Consider the following 15,072-nt stretch of genomic DNA (forward strand, 5'->3'; position numbering starts at 1 on the left):
AACTTTATTGTCCCCGTGGGGAAATTTGTTTGGTGTTAGGGGTGTGTGTGTTGATCTACTGTATCAAAGTAGGCCGTGCGTAACCTACGCTCAAACAGACTTTTCAAGGCAATTTCCCTTTTGTTTTCAATTTGATGTAGAAGAAGACAAGGCAGCGTGATGTAAAGAGGAACATATTGTGAAGGTTGCCATAGAAGAGCAGCGCGAGTGCTGCTTGTAGTGAACCACGCCTCAGCCTCTTTTTCTTAAACAACGCCCTCTCCCTAGCAGCACAGCCTTTAGCGCAAAACCTGCGCCACATGCAAGATCGCACGTGCACCACGTTGCGTTTAGAGTTGCGCACGGACTGTGCCAGTCACAAGATCTGGCCCTTGAACTTTGTACACGGCACCAAGGATTGGCATCGGCAAGTCTGAGGTCTGGGGTTTTAGAGGAGGCATGCTTTGAGTGGTCAAGTTAAAATATCTTGAGATCTAGTTCATAACTAGGGAAGAAAGGATAGAGTATGAGTATAAGGAATACTCTTCACATGAGAAAAGTCGCCCAAACGAATTCATTCAGTCCACACATGGTGGTAAGATAATTAACCCATGGTCAGGTCATGGAGGCAGCAGCAAAGCAGAGATTTCCAGACATCCCTCTCCACTTCCTCCAGCTTTTTTGAAGGGATCCCGAAGCTTCCCAGGCCACATAGAGACAGTGTGTCCCCGAGCCACCTAAGATGGCTCTCCCCGATGGGAAGAAGCAGCGGCTCTATTCCGAGCTCCTCTTAGGTGACTGAGGAAACTCCTTTCGGCCGCCTGCATCTGCGACCTTGTCCTTTCGGTCATTACCCAGATCTTATCACCATAGGTGAGGGCAGAACATAGATCGATCAGTAAATCAGCTCCCTCTTCACCACAACAGTCCGACACAACGATCACTACCGATGTCGCACTGATCTGCCTATCGATCTCACGCTCCATCCGTCCCTCACTCGTGAACACGACCCTGAGATACTTGAACTCCTCCACTTGAGGCAAGGCCTCTCCACCGACCTGGAGAGGGGAAGCCACCCATGGCCTCGGATTTGGAGATGCTGATACTCATCCCACTTCACACTTGGCTGCAAACTGCCCCAGGGCAGCTGAAGGTCCTGATTTGATGAAACCAACAGAACAACACCTGAGATCCTGGGGTTCCCAAACCGGACACCCTCCGGTTCCTGGCTGTGTCTTTCTGTCCATAAAACTAATAATTCATTTATACAGCATATTTCATGTGCACAGACTCAATATGCCTGGGAAGAAAATAAATAAATTACACAACATAAAAAAACTCAAATACATTAATACAGCACATACACAAAAAAACAGAAAAGCTGGAGAAATTCCTCTGTGATTTAGTTCTGGATGAGGCTAAGCTTTAGTTTTGAGTTGACTCTTCATGTCCTGGTTATAATCTATAACACCTCACACCTCACCATCTCCATACTACTATATTTTATTTATTTGTAATGAAATAAAACAACTTTACTGAAATGACCTTACAAAATGTTTTACTTTATTAACTTACTAATCAGTAAAAAAAGGATGTTGTTCAAACGTGTGGTTTATGAAAAATTCAAATTCAACTTCAAATTCAACTTCAATTTCAAATTCAACTTTCAAATTCAACATTAACAACTAAGTTAGTGTCTAGTGTACAATATGGTATTTTTTGGCACAACCATGTGGTGTCTACAAAGACACACTTTTGGAATTATCTTGGATTATTGAGACATTTTAGACAAATGTACAGGACTATGTATAGTAGTGAAAGAAACAGAATGGCATTGTGTGTATATAGCATATTATATGATAAATATCTACAATATATAAAATAGATAAACAACTTTTTGTTGAAAATACAGAACTGTTCTTCTCCACAAATGTAATTTCAAGTTGCATTGGCCTGTCCTGGACAGAAAGTCTCACCAGCTGTTCCAACCTTAGAATGGCAGATATAGGCTTATTTCAATGGGAGAGGCTCATGTGAGGTGGACATTCTTTTACTTCGGGGCTCACTGTGAGGCCTTAAGTTGAAAAAGTACTGACATTTTATACATTTCCTGAATCCTCAGAGTCTAGAGAGTTCCCCAGTATCAAACATTTGTCTCTGTGATGTTCTTTGAAGAAACAGCGTTAAACATAGTAAAACTGTTTTTATGAAAATGGTGAAAAAATGTCCTCAGGTTTGAGTTTGAGGAGCTATGGTTACCACGGTAATAGTCACAGTGTAGTACATTTGGGCTCAAATGAAACATGAAAATGTCTTCTTTACAATGATACCAAATACAATGGTGTAAATCAGTATCTAATGGGCTGGAAATGGCCTCAACCAAAAAAAGGACCAGTGTCAAAAGCGACTTTTTTGACATGGCGTTGGTTCACTTCAACAGCTGAAAACTATGATAAAGCTGTAACTCTGAAAAGGCTATCATACAAAAATATAAACCTCAGACATGGACCTACTTAAAAATCAACGATAGCCTTTGCCACCTTTTCGGTACCGATATTTGGTCTGGCCCATGGACTACTTGCGTCTTGTGAAGTATGAATGAGCCTTAATAGTGAGCAGTGTTTTGGAGAAATGTGTGTTATGTGCAAGAAACAGTCTAAAAGCATATGAAAATGATGTCCAAAATGATCCTAAATTCAGTTTCAGTCTTTCTTCATTTTACTTTACACAAAAAGAGATATTCGAATGTGACTTTAAATTGGAGAATGTAACTATGTGAAACAGCAGTTATTATTCACCAATATGTCAAAAAGGGCCAAAAAAAAAAGTTTGGCTTTACATTGCATCAGAGTTCATTTTCCGAGCAACCAGCGCAGTTTCAGTCAGGTTTGGAGGATTGTGTCACCTGCATACCGCGCATAAAGTGACAGTGGTTTTTCCTGTAGCGTGGAGCGCGTGTCAGAGTGAGGCACTTACCGGATACTTGGCATTCTCGAGGGGAGCTGGAGGAGGAATATCGAGCTCATTCCTCAAGCTCAAACAAATGAGTCAGAATGTGTAAATCATGGGTCTTGTTTATTTCACAATTGGAAAATCAGGGTTTAAAGCATGGTGTTTAACTTACAGTAAATGGCTTTAGAACTCTACGCATGTCTATTCTAGTGACGCAGTGATACACACTACAAGCCGTTGGTTTGAGCTGTAAGTCCTTTTTTACCCACTTTAGGACACCTTAACCTGGGTGTGTTTGTGGTACAGATTAAAAATAATGGCTGTGTCAAAAAAACATAAAACTCATTACAGATTTGGTGAAAATGTAGTTATGAAAAAAAAAAAAATGAAAAAAAAAATGTAGTTATGCAAAATACCAGCAGAGGGCGAAACGCTGCTTCTACCACTGCAGTGAAAACACAAAACTAACTGAAGGTAAATGTTCTGTGCAGAGAGCTATATATCGTGTCTCCACCATGTCTTGCAGCTGTAAACCTCTACAGATAGTTTCACATAGTTTCTAAACTTCGACGTGTGATTGCCTCATGTACGTTCAGCAGCTCGTCTGTACAGTCTTCACTCAAGTATTATGTTCCTGGACGTAAATGTAGAAAACACACCCACACAGGCGGGTGATTCCACGCATCCATCACACGGTCTCAGGTCCCGGTCCCAGGCCAGGTCCAGCTGACTGAAGGGCAGCTTCATCACCAAGCTGTGAGGAAGCTGAACTCTCTCCCTCCCCATTCACAAACAGTGGATCTCCTACAGATCACTGAGCTCCGTCCCGTGTCCTCATTGTGTGCATCTTTTAGGTAATGCGCCATATTGTTTTCACCAAACATGTGTTGCAATAGGCTCAGTGCGCAGAAAGTTTTTGGCTAACTTCCTGTTGGGTAAAAACTACTTCCTGTCCACATTCTAGCTAAAAAAAAAAAGATTTAAAAGATGACAGAAAACGTAAATAAACGTGAATCAGGTGTGTTTAATAAAAATTAGTTCAGATGGTGGTGCTATTGTACCATTTGTTAGCATTAAATTAACATTAGCCTTTAGCTTCAAGGCTAAAACACGCATGTTTTATGACTTATAACACTTTTATAAACACAGAAGCTTTAATCCTGAGTAACGTTTTTTAATGTTTTATGTTGATGTCTAAGAAATTATCCAACAGCTGCTTGATTTCTGCCATATACTGTTTTAATATATCATTATTTTAGCAAGACACGTCTAACTCTCCATTCTCCACTCTCTCTAGACGGGAAGCAGTTGTTATAGTCGAATTTTTATGAAACACACCCTTATTGACGTTTATTTAAGTTTTCGTTTATTTTTTAAAATCTTATTTTATATCTGATTTACGTTAAAATGTGGACAGGAAGTACTCTTTACCCGACGCTGGCCAAACAGGAAGTTAGCCAAAAACTTTCCATGCACTGATCCTATTCACCTTTTTTCTGCCCCGCCCACTTTCACCTCTTTTTGCCATGTATCGGTGCTGTTTGCCGCTAAAATCTGAGGCACTGTAGACTGTAGATTTGTGTAAAATGTCCAATATTGATTTGCACCAACAAGTCAACACTGTTTCTCTGCGTGTTCTAAAAACAGCTTTGTGTCTGTGTAGAAACTGATTTTATATTGACATCTCCAGTCCTATGTAAACTAATAGGAGTGAAGGGGCACAATTCACGTCGGTGGATAAAGGTGAATAAAGCTGACTGGTCACAACTACTTTTCCTGTTTACAGATGTCTGCCCCTCCACCGGTGGTCCCCAGGAAGCCTTCAGGGGTCCGAGTCATGTTGGGCCCAGATGACCCACCACTGCCCAGTGTACTGCCTGTTTACCCCGTCCCAGTCAATGGTACACAGCTACGCATTTCGCACAAGTTATTCACGACTCAGCAGCTCTTGTGTTGTTGTGGATACAAGTCTCACTGTATCTGTGTCCGTCTCTAGAGAACGAGAAGGAACCAACCAACAACAACGGACAGTCGTCAGTCAACGCCGAAAGAGAAGTTGTACGTGCTTTGTGAAATCAAAAACAGAATGGTACAATTGCCCCTGTGATATAACGGTTGTGAATTGCACCACAGGAGATTCTGAATCACTGTTTTGATGATGTGGAGAGGTTCATGCTGCGCCTGCAACAAACTGCTGAGGCCCAGAGCGTCCTCAACCAGAGGAAGAAGAAAAGGCGGAGCAAGAAGAAAGTGGACCAGGGAGGTAAGACGCACAGGGTCTCTGGAAATGATGTGACCCGACACACCACACTTTTACAATTGTGCAACATTTCAATAAGTCTAATCAATATGCACTTCATTTTGGACAGATAAATCATGTCTATGAAGTCCCAACATATCTTTTAGACACAATACCAAGGAGATAGATAGATAGTGACACACAGAAAATGGATGAGTAAAATTTTACTGCACAACAGGAAGATCAAGATTTCAAGATGTCAATTTCTCAGTACATGCTGACTTACAAGGAAACCAAAACACAGTTTCAATCCCCATAGACAGTATCTTAAAGGGGGGGTGTTATGCAAAATCGACTTTTTCAAGCTTTACATCATGTTATTATGTCATTCCCTCATTAAAAACATGCCTGAAGTGTTGCCTTGACACATTCACGTATTTTTGAGTAATCTGTAGAAACTCTGATGGCAGCCATTTTAGGGATAGCTTTGCCTGAGTCCTCCTAGGAACGCCCCCACCTCCTGGAGACGCCTCCGAGCTTTCGTCACCAGCCGAGTAACCAACCACTGCTCCTCAGCAGAACCCCCTCCCCACTGATGCCACAGTCAGCGTGTGGAGGGGGCGTGTCGGAAAGAGTCAGAGGTTCTTAAAGAGACAGAGGCCTATTTCAAGACATTCACTACAGCCATTTTGAGAGAGCAATTTTAAACAAGGCAGTTATTCTAATTTACTGCATTTACAGACCAACAGAAGGTTTGGTCATCATTGTAGTGTGATATAGACTGGTGCTATGTGATTGAAAAAAGCATAATACCCCCTCTTTAAAGTCTTACACATTCAAGATACATGCATAATCAGTATAAATATAAACATGTAGTATGGGCAAAGGGAAAAAGCGTTTACATAGAAGTAAACAGAGTAATATATAAGTTGTGCTTATACGATGCTTCTTTGTGCAGATGAATTGTTGACCATGAAGGCCTGCCCTCCGCCTGAGGAAGAGTTTATGGACATTTACCAGAAGTTCAAATACGCCTTCAGTTTGCTTGTAAGGCTGCAACTGGCTTTCCTAAACAGTTTCATCTGAACTAACCCCCCAAAGTCTTTTTTTCCACATATTGTAACCAACATTGTTCTGTAGGCTGGCAAAGTTTGACTATAGATAGACTATAGATGCTAAATCTGTCTGTCTCTCTCCTCATTTTTAAAGACTACAGCTTTAATCCTACAGTGTTACTTGGATATTCCTTTATAACATGGCCTAAAATCGCACTGTATGTTGCATTTACAGGATCGTCTGAAGTCAACAATATCCAAACCCAGTGCCCCAGAGCTGCTGCACCACATATTTGTTCCTCTCACACTCGTATGTAACAGACACACTTATATTGTGCTTGTCTTTGTTATTGTGTATCATTACCAGTGTTTGTGTGTGTGTGGGGCAGATGGTGAAGACCACAGGCCCAGAGCTGGGTGCCTCTGTGGTCAGTCCTGCTCTGACCTCTGGAGCTGTGTCTCTGCTCCAGGACCAGCTGACTGCAGACGAGAAGGAGCTGTGGACCTCTCTGGGACCCAACTGGACTTCATCACAGTGAGTCAAAGGGAAAGGATTTTGTCACGGTCACACAGGTACAAGATCCTACAACAGACCCGCCAAAATAACAAAAGTGTTGGCATTTTGTTACTGGAAATATTGCGCTAAAAACTTGATTTGAGAGGACCGCTCAAATAAACCCAGGTTTAGAATAGTCGTCTTGTTTAGTTTATAAATTCAGGGGCGTGTCTAGAGAGCCAGTAGGGGCAGGCCACTAGTGGAATATGATCGGCCACTCCACCCAGAAGGGATGTGGGAATCAGTAACAAGTTAATTTCATTTTAACATTTGTAAATGTAAAAATATGTGGTTCACAAACTGGGGTCCAGAGGTTTTCCTATTAAAGCGGTCTGTACTGCACTTTCTAAACTTCCTCGTAACAACTGATATAACAACTGAACACAGCCAGGCTGAAACACAATGGTTGCTTGACAGAATTTTGCACAAACAACAATGATGGATGATATCTCAGGGCCTTGACACCCCTTTAAAAATGTGCCAAATGGTTCAGCCCACGCACCAGCCTAGAGCAGTGTGTGTTTGGAGAAGGTGAGCTACGTAATGCAATGACACAGAGCTGGGAAAGAGAAATATTAAATATTGTTTGGCTCTTACAGCTGTTATAGCTGCGTGCATATGCTGACTTGCCATTATAAATGCGCAGCTTTAATCAAATAAAAAATCAAACTTTTTTCATAAAGCACTTTTCATGCCGAAAGGTATCACAAAGTGCTTTACAGATTATAACATATAAAACAAGACTCCTCTGATTATTATACTATTCAAGATTTGATAGAACAAGAATTTAAGATATAAACTGTGGCCTACACCTATAAATGTAGGATTTGAATATTAAAGATTGAAGATTTTTTATTTGTCAAACCATGTGAATGGTTTGAAATTATATTTCTCTCATCCTTGGAGCGGGAGGTGGGGGAAGAGGGGTGGGAGGGAGGTTTAGGAAGTTCAGCTTCCTGATGGCCTTGGAAATGAAACTGTTCTTCAGTCGACTGGAACTGACCTGTAGATTCCAAAGTCTCCTCCCTGAAGGCATATGGTGAGACCAAAACAGGGTGAAGCATTGGTTTTCTTGTACATGAAGTAGCCACACCTTGGAACACACAGGCATGAGGCAATATATCCTATAATGAATCGTCTAATAGAAACTAGCATGTTAAAGCATGTTAATGCCTATTTCAAAGACTCACATCTGATATACCAAGCAAATATTGCCTGTGTGCCCATTGCAGACCCCTGTGTAATGTGATATCATTAAGGTCTACATAAAACTAATAATTTCAATATGCCTACTAAAGTAGAATGTTCTACTACCAATTTAAACATCTGAACAGCATCACAATTAAGGTGAAAACAGACCTTTACGTTTTCGCAGCTGCAGCCAATGCAGATGACATTTAAAGTCATCGTTGTCTCTTCTCAGACCTGACTGGCAACTGTGCTGGAGTGGGACATCACCAGCTCGTCTCCATGGAGTTGTTGCTTTAGTTTGACAGCAGAACATTAGGTTTAATACGGTTTATACTGGTTTACGGTTTATACTGAAATGCTCCGCAGTGTGGCTTTAAAATTTAAAACTGTCCCAAAACATTGAAGATTCTGAGTTTTGCCTAAAGCTCATCTCTTGGCCTCATAGGGCAGACGTGGGTGTGTCCGTTCCTCCCTACTCCCCTGTCTTTCTGGACGGGTGGCACCCTCAGGCGTTTGACTCGTTTGGTCAGCCTGCGGAAGATCCCATCGAGTCCCAGCACAAGCAGGACGTCCTCACCAAGAGTCTAGAGGCGCTCAAAGTACAGGCTCCTGCGGCACAGACTGAAGGAACAGTGCCCACCGATGAAGGGTGAGTAAATGGATACAAATGTCTGTACAATGTGAGTAATCAACTTCTCTCTGAGCTCAAGACAGCATTATTCCATCATTATTTTGCACTTAAATGAATAATATTTGATGTTTGTCTTTTCAGAGATGGAAATGGTTTGCCAGAAGAAGAGCGACTGTACTGCTGCAGTTATGACTTTGTGGCGAGGAACAGCAGTGAACTCTCTGTGCTCCAGGGGGAAACATTAGAGGTACACGCACACACAGGCCTACATTTGATTATTCATCATGAGTAATTCTTTGTTTCAACAAATCTATTGGTTCCATACCGCAGGTGGTGGATTCGTCCAAGCGCTGGTGGAAGTGTCGGAACCGCTTTGACCAGATTGGCTTTGTTCCTCACAATATTTTGGAGCCTTTGTCTGAGCTAAACAGGAGCGAGAACGACGTGACTGTGATACGGAGGGAGACAAAGGTAAAGAAAAGCATATTTAGCTTGATTTTGTTTGATATTGAATAGATATGGTGACTCTCTTTCTGCAGACAGCCCTGGTCCCTCGCTCCAAGTACTACTCCTATGCCCCCACAAGTCTAGGGGACAGCAGCCCTACCTCAGAGATTCAGCCAGCACGGCCACACAGCATGGTGCTATCTTCAATGCCCCTGCAAGCAGAAGACACTAACAAAGGTCTTTTCAATAGACTATTCTCAGTCTCTTTTGGCAAATCAGCTGTTTGGAACTCTGCCCAACACTAGTTAATTTCATTTGTCGTTTTGAGGTTCCAAGTGAAAGTTACATATGTAACTCTGGTTCTATGACAGACAGACAACTCAAAAACAAGGATAGACTATTATGCAAAACAGCAACAAATCCAACAAAGCCCTAATTTCTAAGCATACAAAACAGCTGGACTCAGTTGGTACAGAGAAGAATTAAGCAATTCCTTGAAAAGGCGAAAAACAAAAGCTTTTATCTCTTAGAAAGACAATTTAAGTCAAATGAAGGGCTGAACTGAGTCATGAGGAAACAGCATTATAACATGAAAGACTCTAAACAGTTGCTGTATTAGCAGAATTTGGGTCCAAGTAAAACTTTGATGACCTCTAGTGGTGCAAGGTGCAAGGCAAACAAACAAAATTCCCACTAGAGTAAATCTCTTGTGTTACAAATATATTACTGTTGGCCATCAATTGTTGTTGCTGTGCAGTGTTGATCATGAACGACGAGCTTCTGGAAAGACTGGCCGAAAGAAGAGGTTCCACGCGCCCTCCGGTCCTCTCCAAAACAGCAGACCCTACAGCCCCGCTGGACTACCACTCCGCTGCTCCGGAGGTCAAGACCTGGCTCACTACCAAAGGCTTCAACGAACAGTGAGTGACCGACCGCTGCGGCGACACACGTCACCCACCTTTGCCTCTGCATGCACAGATACTTTTCATGAGATTCTTGGAGATCAAGAGACTGTCAAATGCCATGATAGCACTTGGCTAGCTAGTTAACTTTTGCATAGTTTAAAGGTGCACTATTCAACTTTTTATGTTTACTGTTTAGTGTGTATTTGACCTTTCAGTGACCCAGTAGCTGTATGGGTGGTTAGCTCAGTGCACCTTTACTTTCCGTCCTGGTGGCCCCTATGATGCTTCAGGATCAATTTTATTTCAAGTTTTGTAAGATTTCTGGTAGGTTTTCAGAATGAAACGTGTGCGCAACCATGGAGGCGGTTCAATCAGCAGTGAAAACCTAAGAAATCCTAAAAACAACTGATTGTGGAGCGTCTAATGGCTGGTGTACAATGCAAATTTTTTTGGTTTAATACTATTTTTAGATTACATTGCATGATGTGGGGATTGTAAAATCATGAGCTGCTCTCGTCTCCACTGTGCGATGGTTCAAAGAGACGATCGTAGCTAAAAGTTTTGGCGTAGCAGTTTCAGTAGTCAGACGGTGTGTGTTTAACTGAGGCGAGTGCCGCATGCAAGCGTGGGTTTATTTTTGCAGAACAGTGCAAGTCGGACCTGATCATGCCTGGCATGTGTTGCTTGTGACTCTGGCAGCGTGTGGTGTTGATGAGACTCTTGACTGAGGTCCTCGTTGCAGCAAGAGGAAAGCTCACTCTGCGACTATGCCGATGTCGTTTGTAGCTCATCTTTGGCTGTACGACGGTTCTATTTTATGTCTTTGTCCCTGTCTCACTGTGCCACCTAAGACCTGCGATTTTGAGCTACAACCTAAGATTTTCCCCACAACGGGTGATCATTCGTCACAGACGGCCAAAATCGCACAGTGTACACCCGGCTTAAGGGACCACTGGGATGGTGAGTAAAGGCGTTATAGGCTCGATTCCACATAGCGCGACTCGTCCGCGCACGCCAAATATGCATTAATGCAAGTTTTTATGTAAAAAGAAAGTTGCATAGTGCACCTTTAAGTAAAACAACAGTCTGGGCTTTGTTTTTAAATATAATCAGAAAGAACTGTCCAAGAAATGCAATCGATTTGCTGTTGTTAAATATTGTATATGTTCCACCATCAGGACAGTTGAGAGCCTGGGCATTTTGAGCGGAGCACAGCTGTTCTCTCTGAATAAGGATGAGCTGTGCACAGTGTCACCACAAGAGGGCATCAGAGTCTACAGCCAAATCATGGTGCAGAGGGCGCTACTGGAGGTGAGGTTACGGTCTGTTTGCTTGCCAGTGTTGGCTTACGCTCTCACATAAAGGTAACATTTATGTAAACCATTCAAAAGTGAATTTAAAAACCCCAAAGCAAAACATATTTTTAAAAGTCAATGCTTTAATTTCCCGTTTTTTCTTTTTTTATAGGATGAACGCAAAGCTTCTGAACTAGAAGCTGCCATGGAGAAACAAAAGCTGAAGATTGGGGCCGTGGAAACGAGCCAGGTGTGAGAGAACAAAAGCTAAAGCCATAAACTTGCCTACATATACTGTGAAAGTGAACTTGTTTAATTTCCGGATTGTTATTACGTCACTCAAATGCACCACCATGGAACTGGTACAATCACAAAGATGATGAAGTGCATTAAGAAACAAGAGACAAGACTGTTTTAAAAGTTGTTGTATGATTGTATTCAGGTTGTAGAATGTGCTGGTCCCTCTCTCAGATGGAGAAGGAGCCAGTACTGCAGTATTGAATATATGGTATTTTAATAAACAGAGTCTGTTGAATCGATACAGCTGCACATTTTCTTTATAGAGCTGGTTATGTATTCTCCAAATGAAAAATCCACAAATATTTGTTTTTGATAATAGTTAGATATAGATAAAGTCATTAGATAGATATCTGTGGTATCAGCAAAACATTTATAATAGTCCTTTTTCCTTCCCACACTTGAATAGGTTATATTATAAGCGAAAAGAATTGTAATATCATCTGGAATCCAGCAATGAGGCACTGGCTCCATACAAAGTGCACTTGTATCAAGAGACATAATAAAAATATCTGTTGGCTCATATATTTTAACAATTACATTGCAAATCAATACTTAAAGCCACACTGCATTACATTTCACCCTGTAAGTACGATAAAATCAAGCGTTTATTTCCTATTTCTGAGGTTTATTTATTTTAGATTCTCTTCAAAATGTTTTGTTTTTATAATTCGAAAATAGCAAATGTCATTGTCTATCTGAGTTTTAGGAGAATGTTTGCTTATGTTTTGAGTTTTATTTGTCGTGATGTAGCCACATATAACCCGTAATGTTTCATAGTGCGGCTTTAAGAACGGAGATGAAGCAGCAGGAGGAGAGGTAGAATTAACAGTTTCTCTCTGCGTTTGGCCTCGGGGCCCTCACAGTTCACTGGTAACACTCCGGTCAATGCAGTCCCACTTCAGAAGATCGTGTCCGTCAAACCACAGCGTGATCTCCCTCTGAGCCCCCTCCGGCGAGTCGCTCGCATGGACCACGTTCCTACACATGCAAATCACAAAGGGAAACACTGTAAAAGTGGGCAAATTAGACTTGTTGTTGGATTTGTGTGTTTGTGTAAGCCCTCAGTCATCCAGAAATGTTCCTTTATGGTATAGGTTGTCTAAGATATTGAGGTGAGGACATTTTCACTCTAAAACAAAGGACTTCTTCAGGAAGTCAGAACTGCTAGCTAAAAACGTTTATATTTGTGTGTATTTGACCTTTCAGTGACCCAGCAGCTGTATGGGTGCTTAGCTTAGCGCCTTCGGTTTTCATCCCGGTGGCTCCTGTGATGCCTCAGGATACCTTTTTTTCCCAGGTTTTTTAGGATTTCCGGTTGTTTTTTTCCGAAGTGGAATGTATACGTAACCATGGATACAGTTCAATCAGCAATGAAAACGATTGATCCAGGCCATCGAGATGGTAAATAAAGGCGCTATGCAAACCACCCAAGCATCCGCTGGGTCACTGAAAGGTCAAATACGTATTAATATCAACTTTTTTCCCCACATAAATAGTTGCTTAGTGCCCCTTTAACCTAACATTTTTACTCCAGTTCAGGACAATGGTTTTGTTAACAGGTGAAAATGTCTTAGGATGAACATGGTCGGACTTGTTTGTACCTCAACTGAAAACAAGCCAGTCCTGCTGACAACTCTGTAAAACTCATCTCCTATGGTTTCATAGATTTGGGCATCATTGTTTGTTTTTCACTTAAAACAATATATCATTATAGAAAAGGCTTGCTTTAAACTAGGCATATAGAGTCAAACATGTTGATGAGGATTTGAATGAATCACATGAGTTTGAGTAAAACAAAAAGTACCAGATGTTTCTGAGATGATGTGATACAACATGAACCCACCGGCTGACGTGAAGACTAAAGTCTGCTCTGATGGTGCCAGCGTGGGCCTCCGCTGGGTTGGTGTGACCCACCATCATCCGGCAAGTCTGCACTATATTCGGGCCTTCCCACACCTACAGCAAATTCACAATGCGCATGAGAAAGACGCTACTAAAAATAAGTAATATATCAGAAATATGTAAATGTGAAAATTGCCATATAGCCTAAAACATGCATTGCTGAATCATACTTAACACAATTATATCTAAGATTTTGCACAAAAAAAAAAAGAAAAAGTACAAATAATAATCATCACCCAACTATCTTTAGTTTGTAATTTCTTTTGTAATGTTTATAGTTTCACTTCCTTATTGGACACTGACAGGACGTGACATAGATAGAGGCAAACTGTTTAATCCTGTTGCCGTGTCAACCATGCTATGTCGATACATTTGTTAACATAGAAATAATTTAAATTATGAGCGAGTCTCACTTATTTATTGAGTCAAACTGCTTTATATCACTTCCTGTCAGTAACTTATTTTTCCGGCCAACATTTCTTTATTCAGTTGCTGCTTCACCGAAATAAAATGACAATTATTACTTACAACAGATGTTATCCATCTAAATAAGTCATATTTTCATGTCATATGCACTTTAAGGTGGCAGTCTCGTTGGTAGTCAGTAGTTAATATAGTAGGATTTGGTGTTTAAAAAGGCCCTCACCATCGCGACCACAGGCCCAGAGGTCATGTACTCCACCAGGTCCGGGTAAAAAGGCTTCTTGGTCAGCTGGCAATAGTGCTGAGACAGGAGGTCCTTGGAAACCTTCACAAAATACAGACGACCACAGTTAGGAGATCTTCTCACGCTTTTGGGCAGGTAGTTCTCACTTTAGCTACAAGTTATGAGCACCTGCAACAGTTTGAGACCGACCAGCTTGAAGCCCCTTCTCTCAAATCGGTGGATAATTTGTCCGACGAGGCGCCTCTGGACTCCATCTGGCTTGACCGCAATGAAGGTCCGCTCGTTTACGCATGGGACACCTGCAAAAAACAAGCGACAAAGCTGACACTGTGTAAAAAAATATCATTTCAAAGTCGCTTTATGGATAAAAAGAAGAAAAGACTTCGAACTTGGCAACATGAACTTAATGAATGACCGCGCGCAATCAATAAATGGGTCATGTGACGCAGCCTGACCCACAGGACAGTCCTGTCCTAGTGTCCCGCGTCTGTCCTCACGTCCTCTAACCTACATTCAGTTCGTGACCCCAGGAGAGCAAGCAAACGGGTTGGACTGCAGACATTGTTCTAAGCACTGAAACACTGCAGGTCATTCGCAGCCCAGAGCGCGCGCGTAAGTTCCGTTGCTTTAAAGTTGTCTCTGAAAGGCGCGCGTGGGCATACATTCCTGCAGCTTTTAATTAAGATGGAAAACTAGGGCTCTAGGGATAATGAGACTCACTTGAATGATTCCTGTATCCGGCCGCAGCTGCAGTCGCGCGTCCTCTCAGCCGTGCGCACTGAGCGGAGGTCGGTGCCAGTCCCGTAGTAACGCCGGCTCCTCTGGTTACCGAGCACACCTGCTTAAAAAGCCTGTGGAGAAGGCACCGCTGGAGGACGATCATCTCTGGACGCGTGTGGTCAGTCACTACAAACACGAGTCAACTCCACTCAATCAAAACTCACGAGTCACCA

The 15,072-nt window shown here is 42.0% G+C and overlaps 2 protein-coding genes across 2 annotated transcripts in view; one reads left to right on the plus strand and one right to left on the minus strand.

Moving 5' to 3' along the window:
* eps8l1a (EPS8 signaling adaptor L1a) overlaps nucleotides 1-11,695 on the plus strand; it is a 23,387-nt gene extending 11,692 nt beyond the window's left edge. Inside the window, exons 2-14 of the mRNA XM_079563955.1 lie at nucleotides 4,718-4,832; nucleotides 4,928-4,989; nucleotides 5,065-5,194; nucleotides 6,129-6,217; nucleotides 6,461-6,535; nucleotides 6,615-6,760; nucleotides 8,418-8,621; nucleotides 8,745-8,850; nucleotides 8,934-9,074; nucleotides 9,143-9,287; nucleotides 9,808-9,970; nucleotides 11,134-11,266; nucleotides 11,423-11,695. Of these exons, the coding sequence (XP_079420081.1) occupies nucleotides 4,718-4,832; nucleotides 4,928-4,989; nucleotides 5,065-5,194; nucleotides 6,129-6,217; nucleotides 6,461-6,535; nucleotides 6,615-6,760; nucleotides 8,418-8,621; nucleotides 8,745-8,850; nucleotides 8,934-9,074; nucleotides 9,143-9,287; nucleotides 9,808-9,970; nucleotides 11,134-11,266; nucleotides 11,423-11,506 (1,593 nt within the window). The 3' untranslated portion in view covers nucleotides 11,507-11,695. The remainder of the gene's footprint in view (nucleotides 1-4,717; nucleotides 4,833-4,927; nucleotides 4,990-5,064; nucleotides 5,195-6,128; nucleotides 6,218-6,460; nucleotides 6,536-6,614; nucleotides 6,761-8,417; nucleotides 8,622-8,744; nucleotides 8,851-8,933; nucleotides 9,075-9,142; nucleotides 9,288-9,807; nucleotides 9,971-11,133; nucleotides 11,267-11,422) is intronic.
* A 621-nt stretch (nucleotides 11,696-12,316) lies between these two features.
* Nucleotides 12,317-15,060, minus strand: nme4 (NME/NM23 nucleoside diphosphate kinase 4). Its single transcript, XM_079564689.1, has 5 exons — nucleotides 14,840-15,060; nucleotides 14,288-14,418; nucleotides 14,099-14,200; nucleotides 13,394-13,506; nucleotides 12,317-12,528 (listed from the first exon to the last, which is right to left on the minus strand). The coding sequence occupies exons 1-5, from the start codon at nucleotides 15,000-15,002 to the stop codon at nucleotides 12,408-12,410; spliced, it is 630 nt and encodes a 209-aa protein (XP_079420815.1). The 5' UTR covers nucleotides 15,003-15,060; the 3' UTR covers nucleotides 12,317-12,407.
* Between the last annotated feature and the right edge of the window lie 12 nt (nucleotides 15,061-15,072).

This window comes from Gobius niger, assembly GCF_951799975.1.
Source record: "Gobius niger genome assembly, chromosome: 10".
Taxonomy (NCBI): Eukaryota; Metazoa; Chordata; class Actinopteri; order Gobiiformes; family Gobiidae; genus Gobius; species Gobius niger.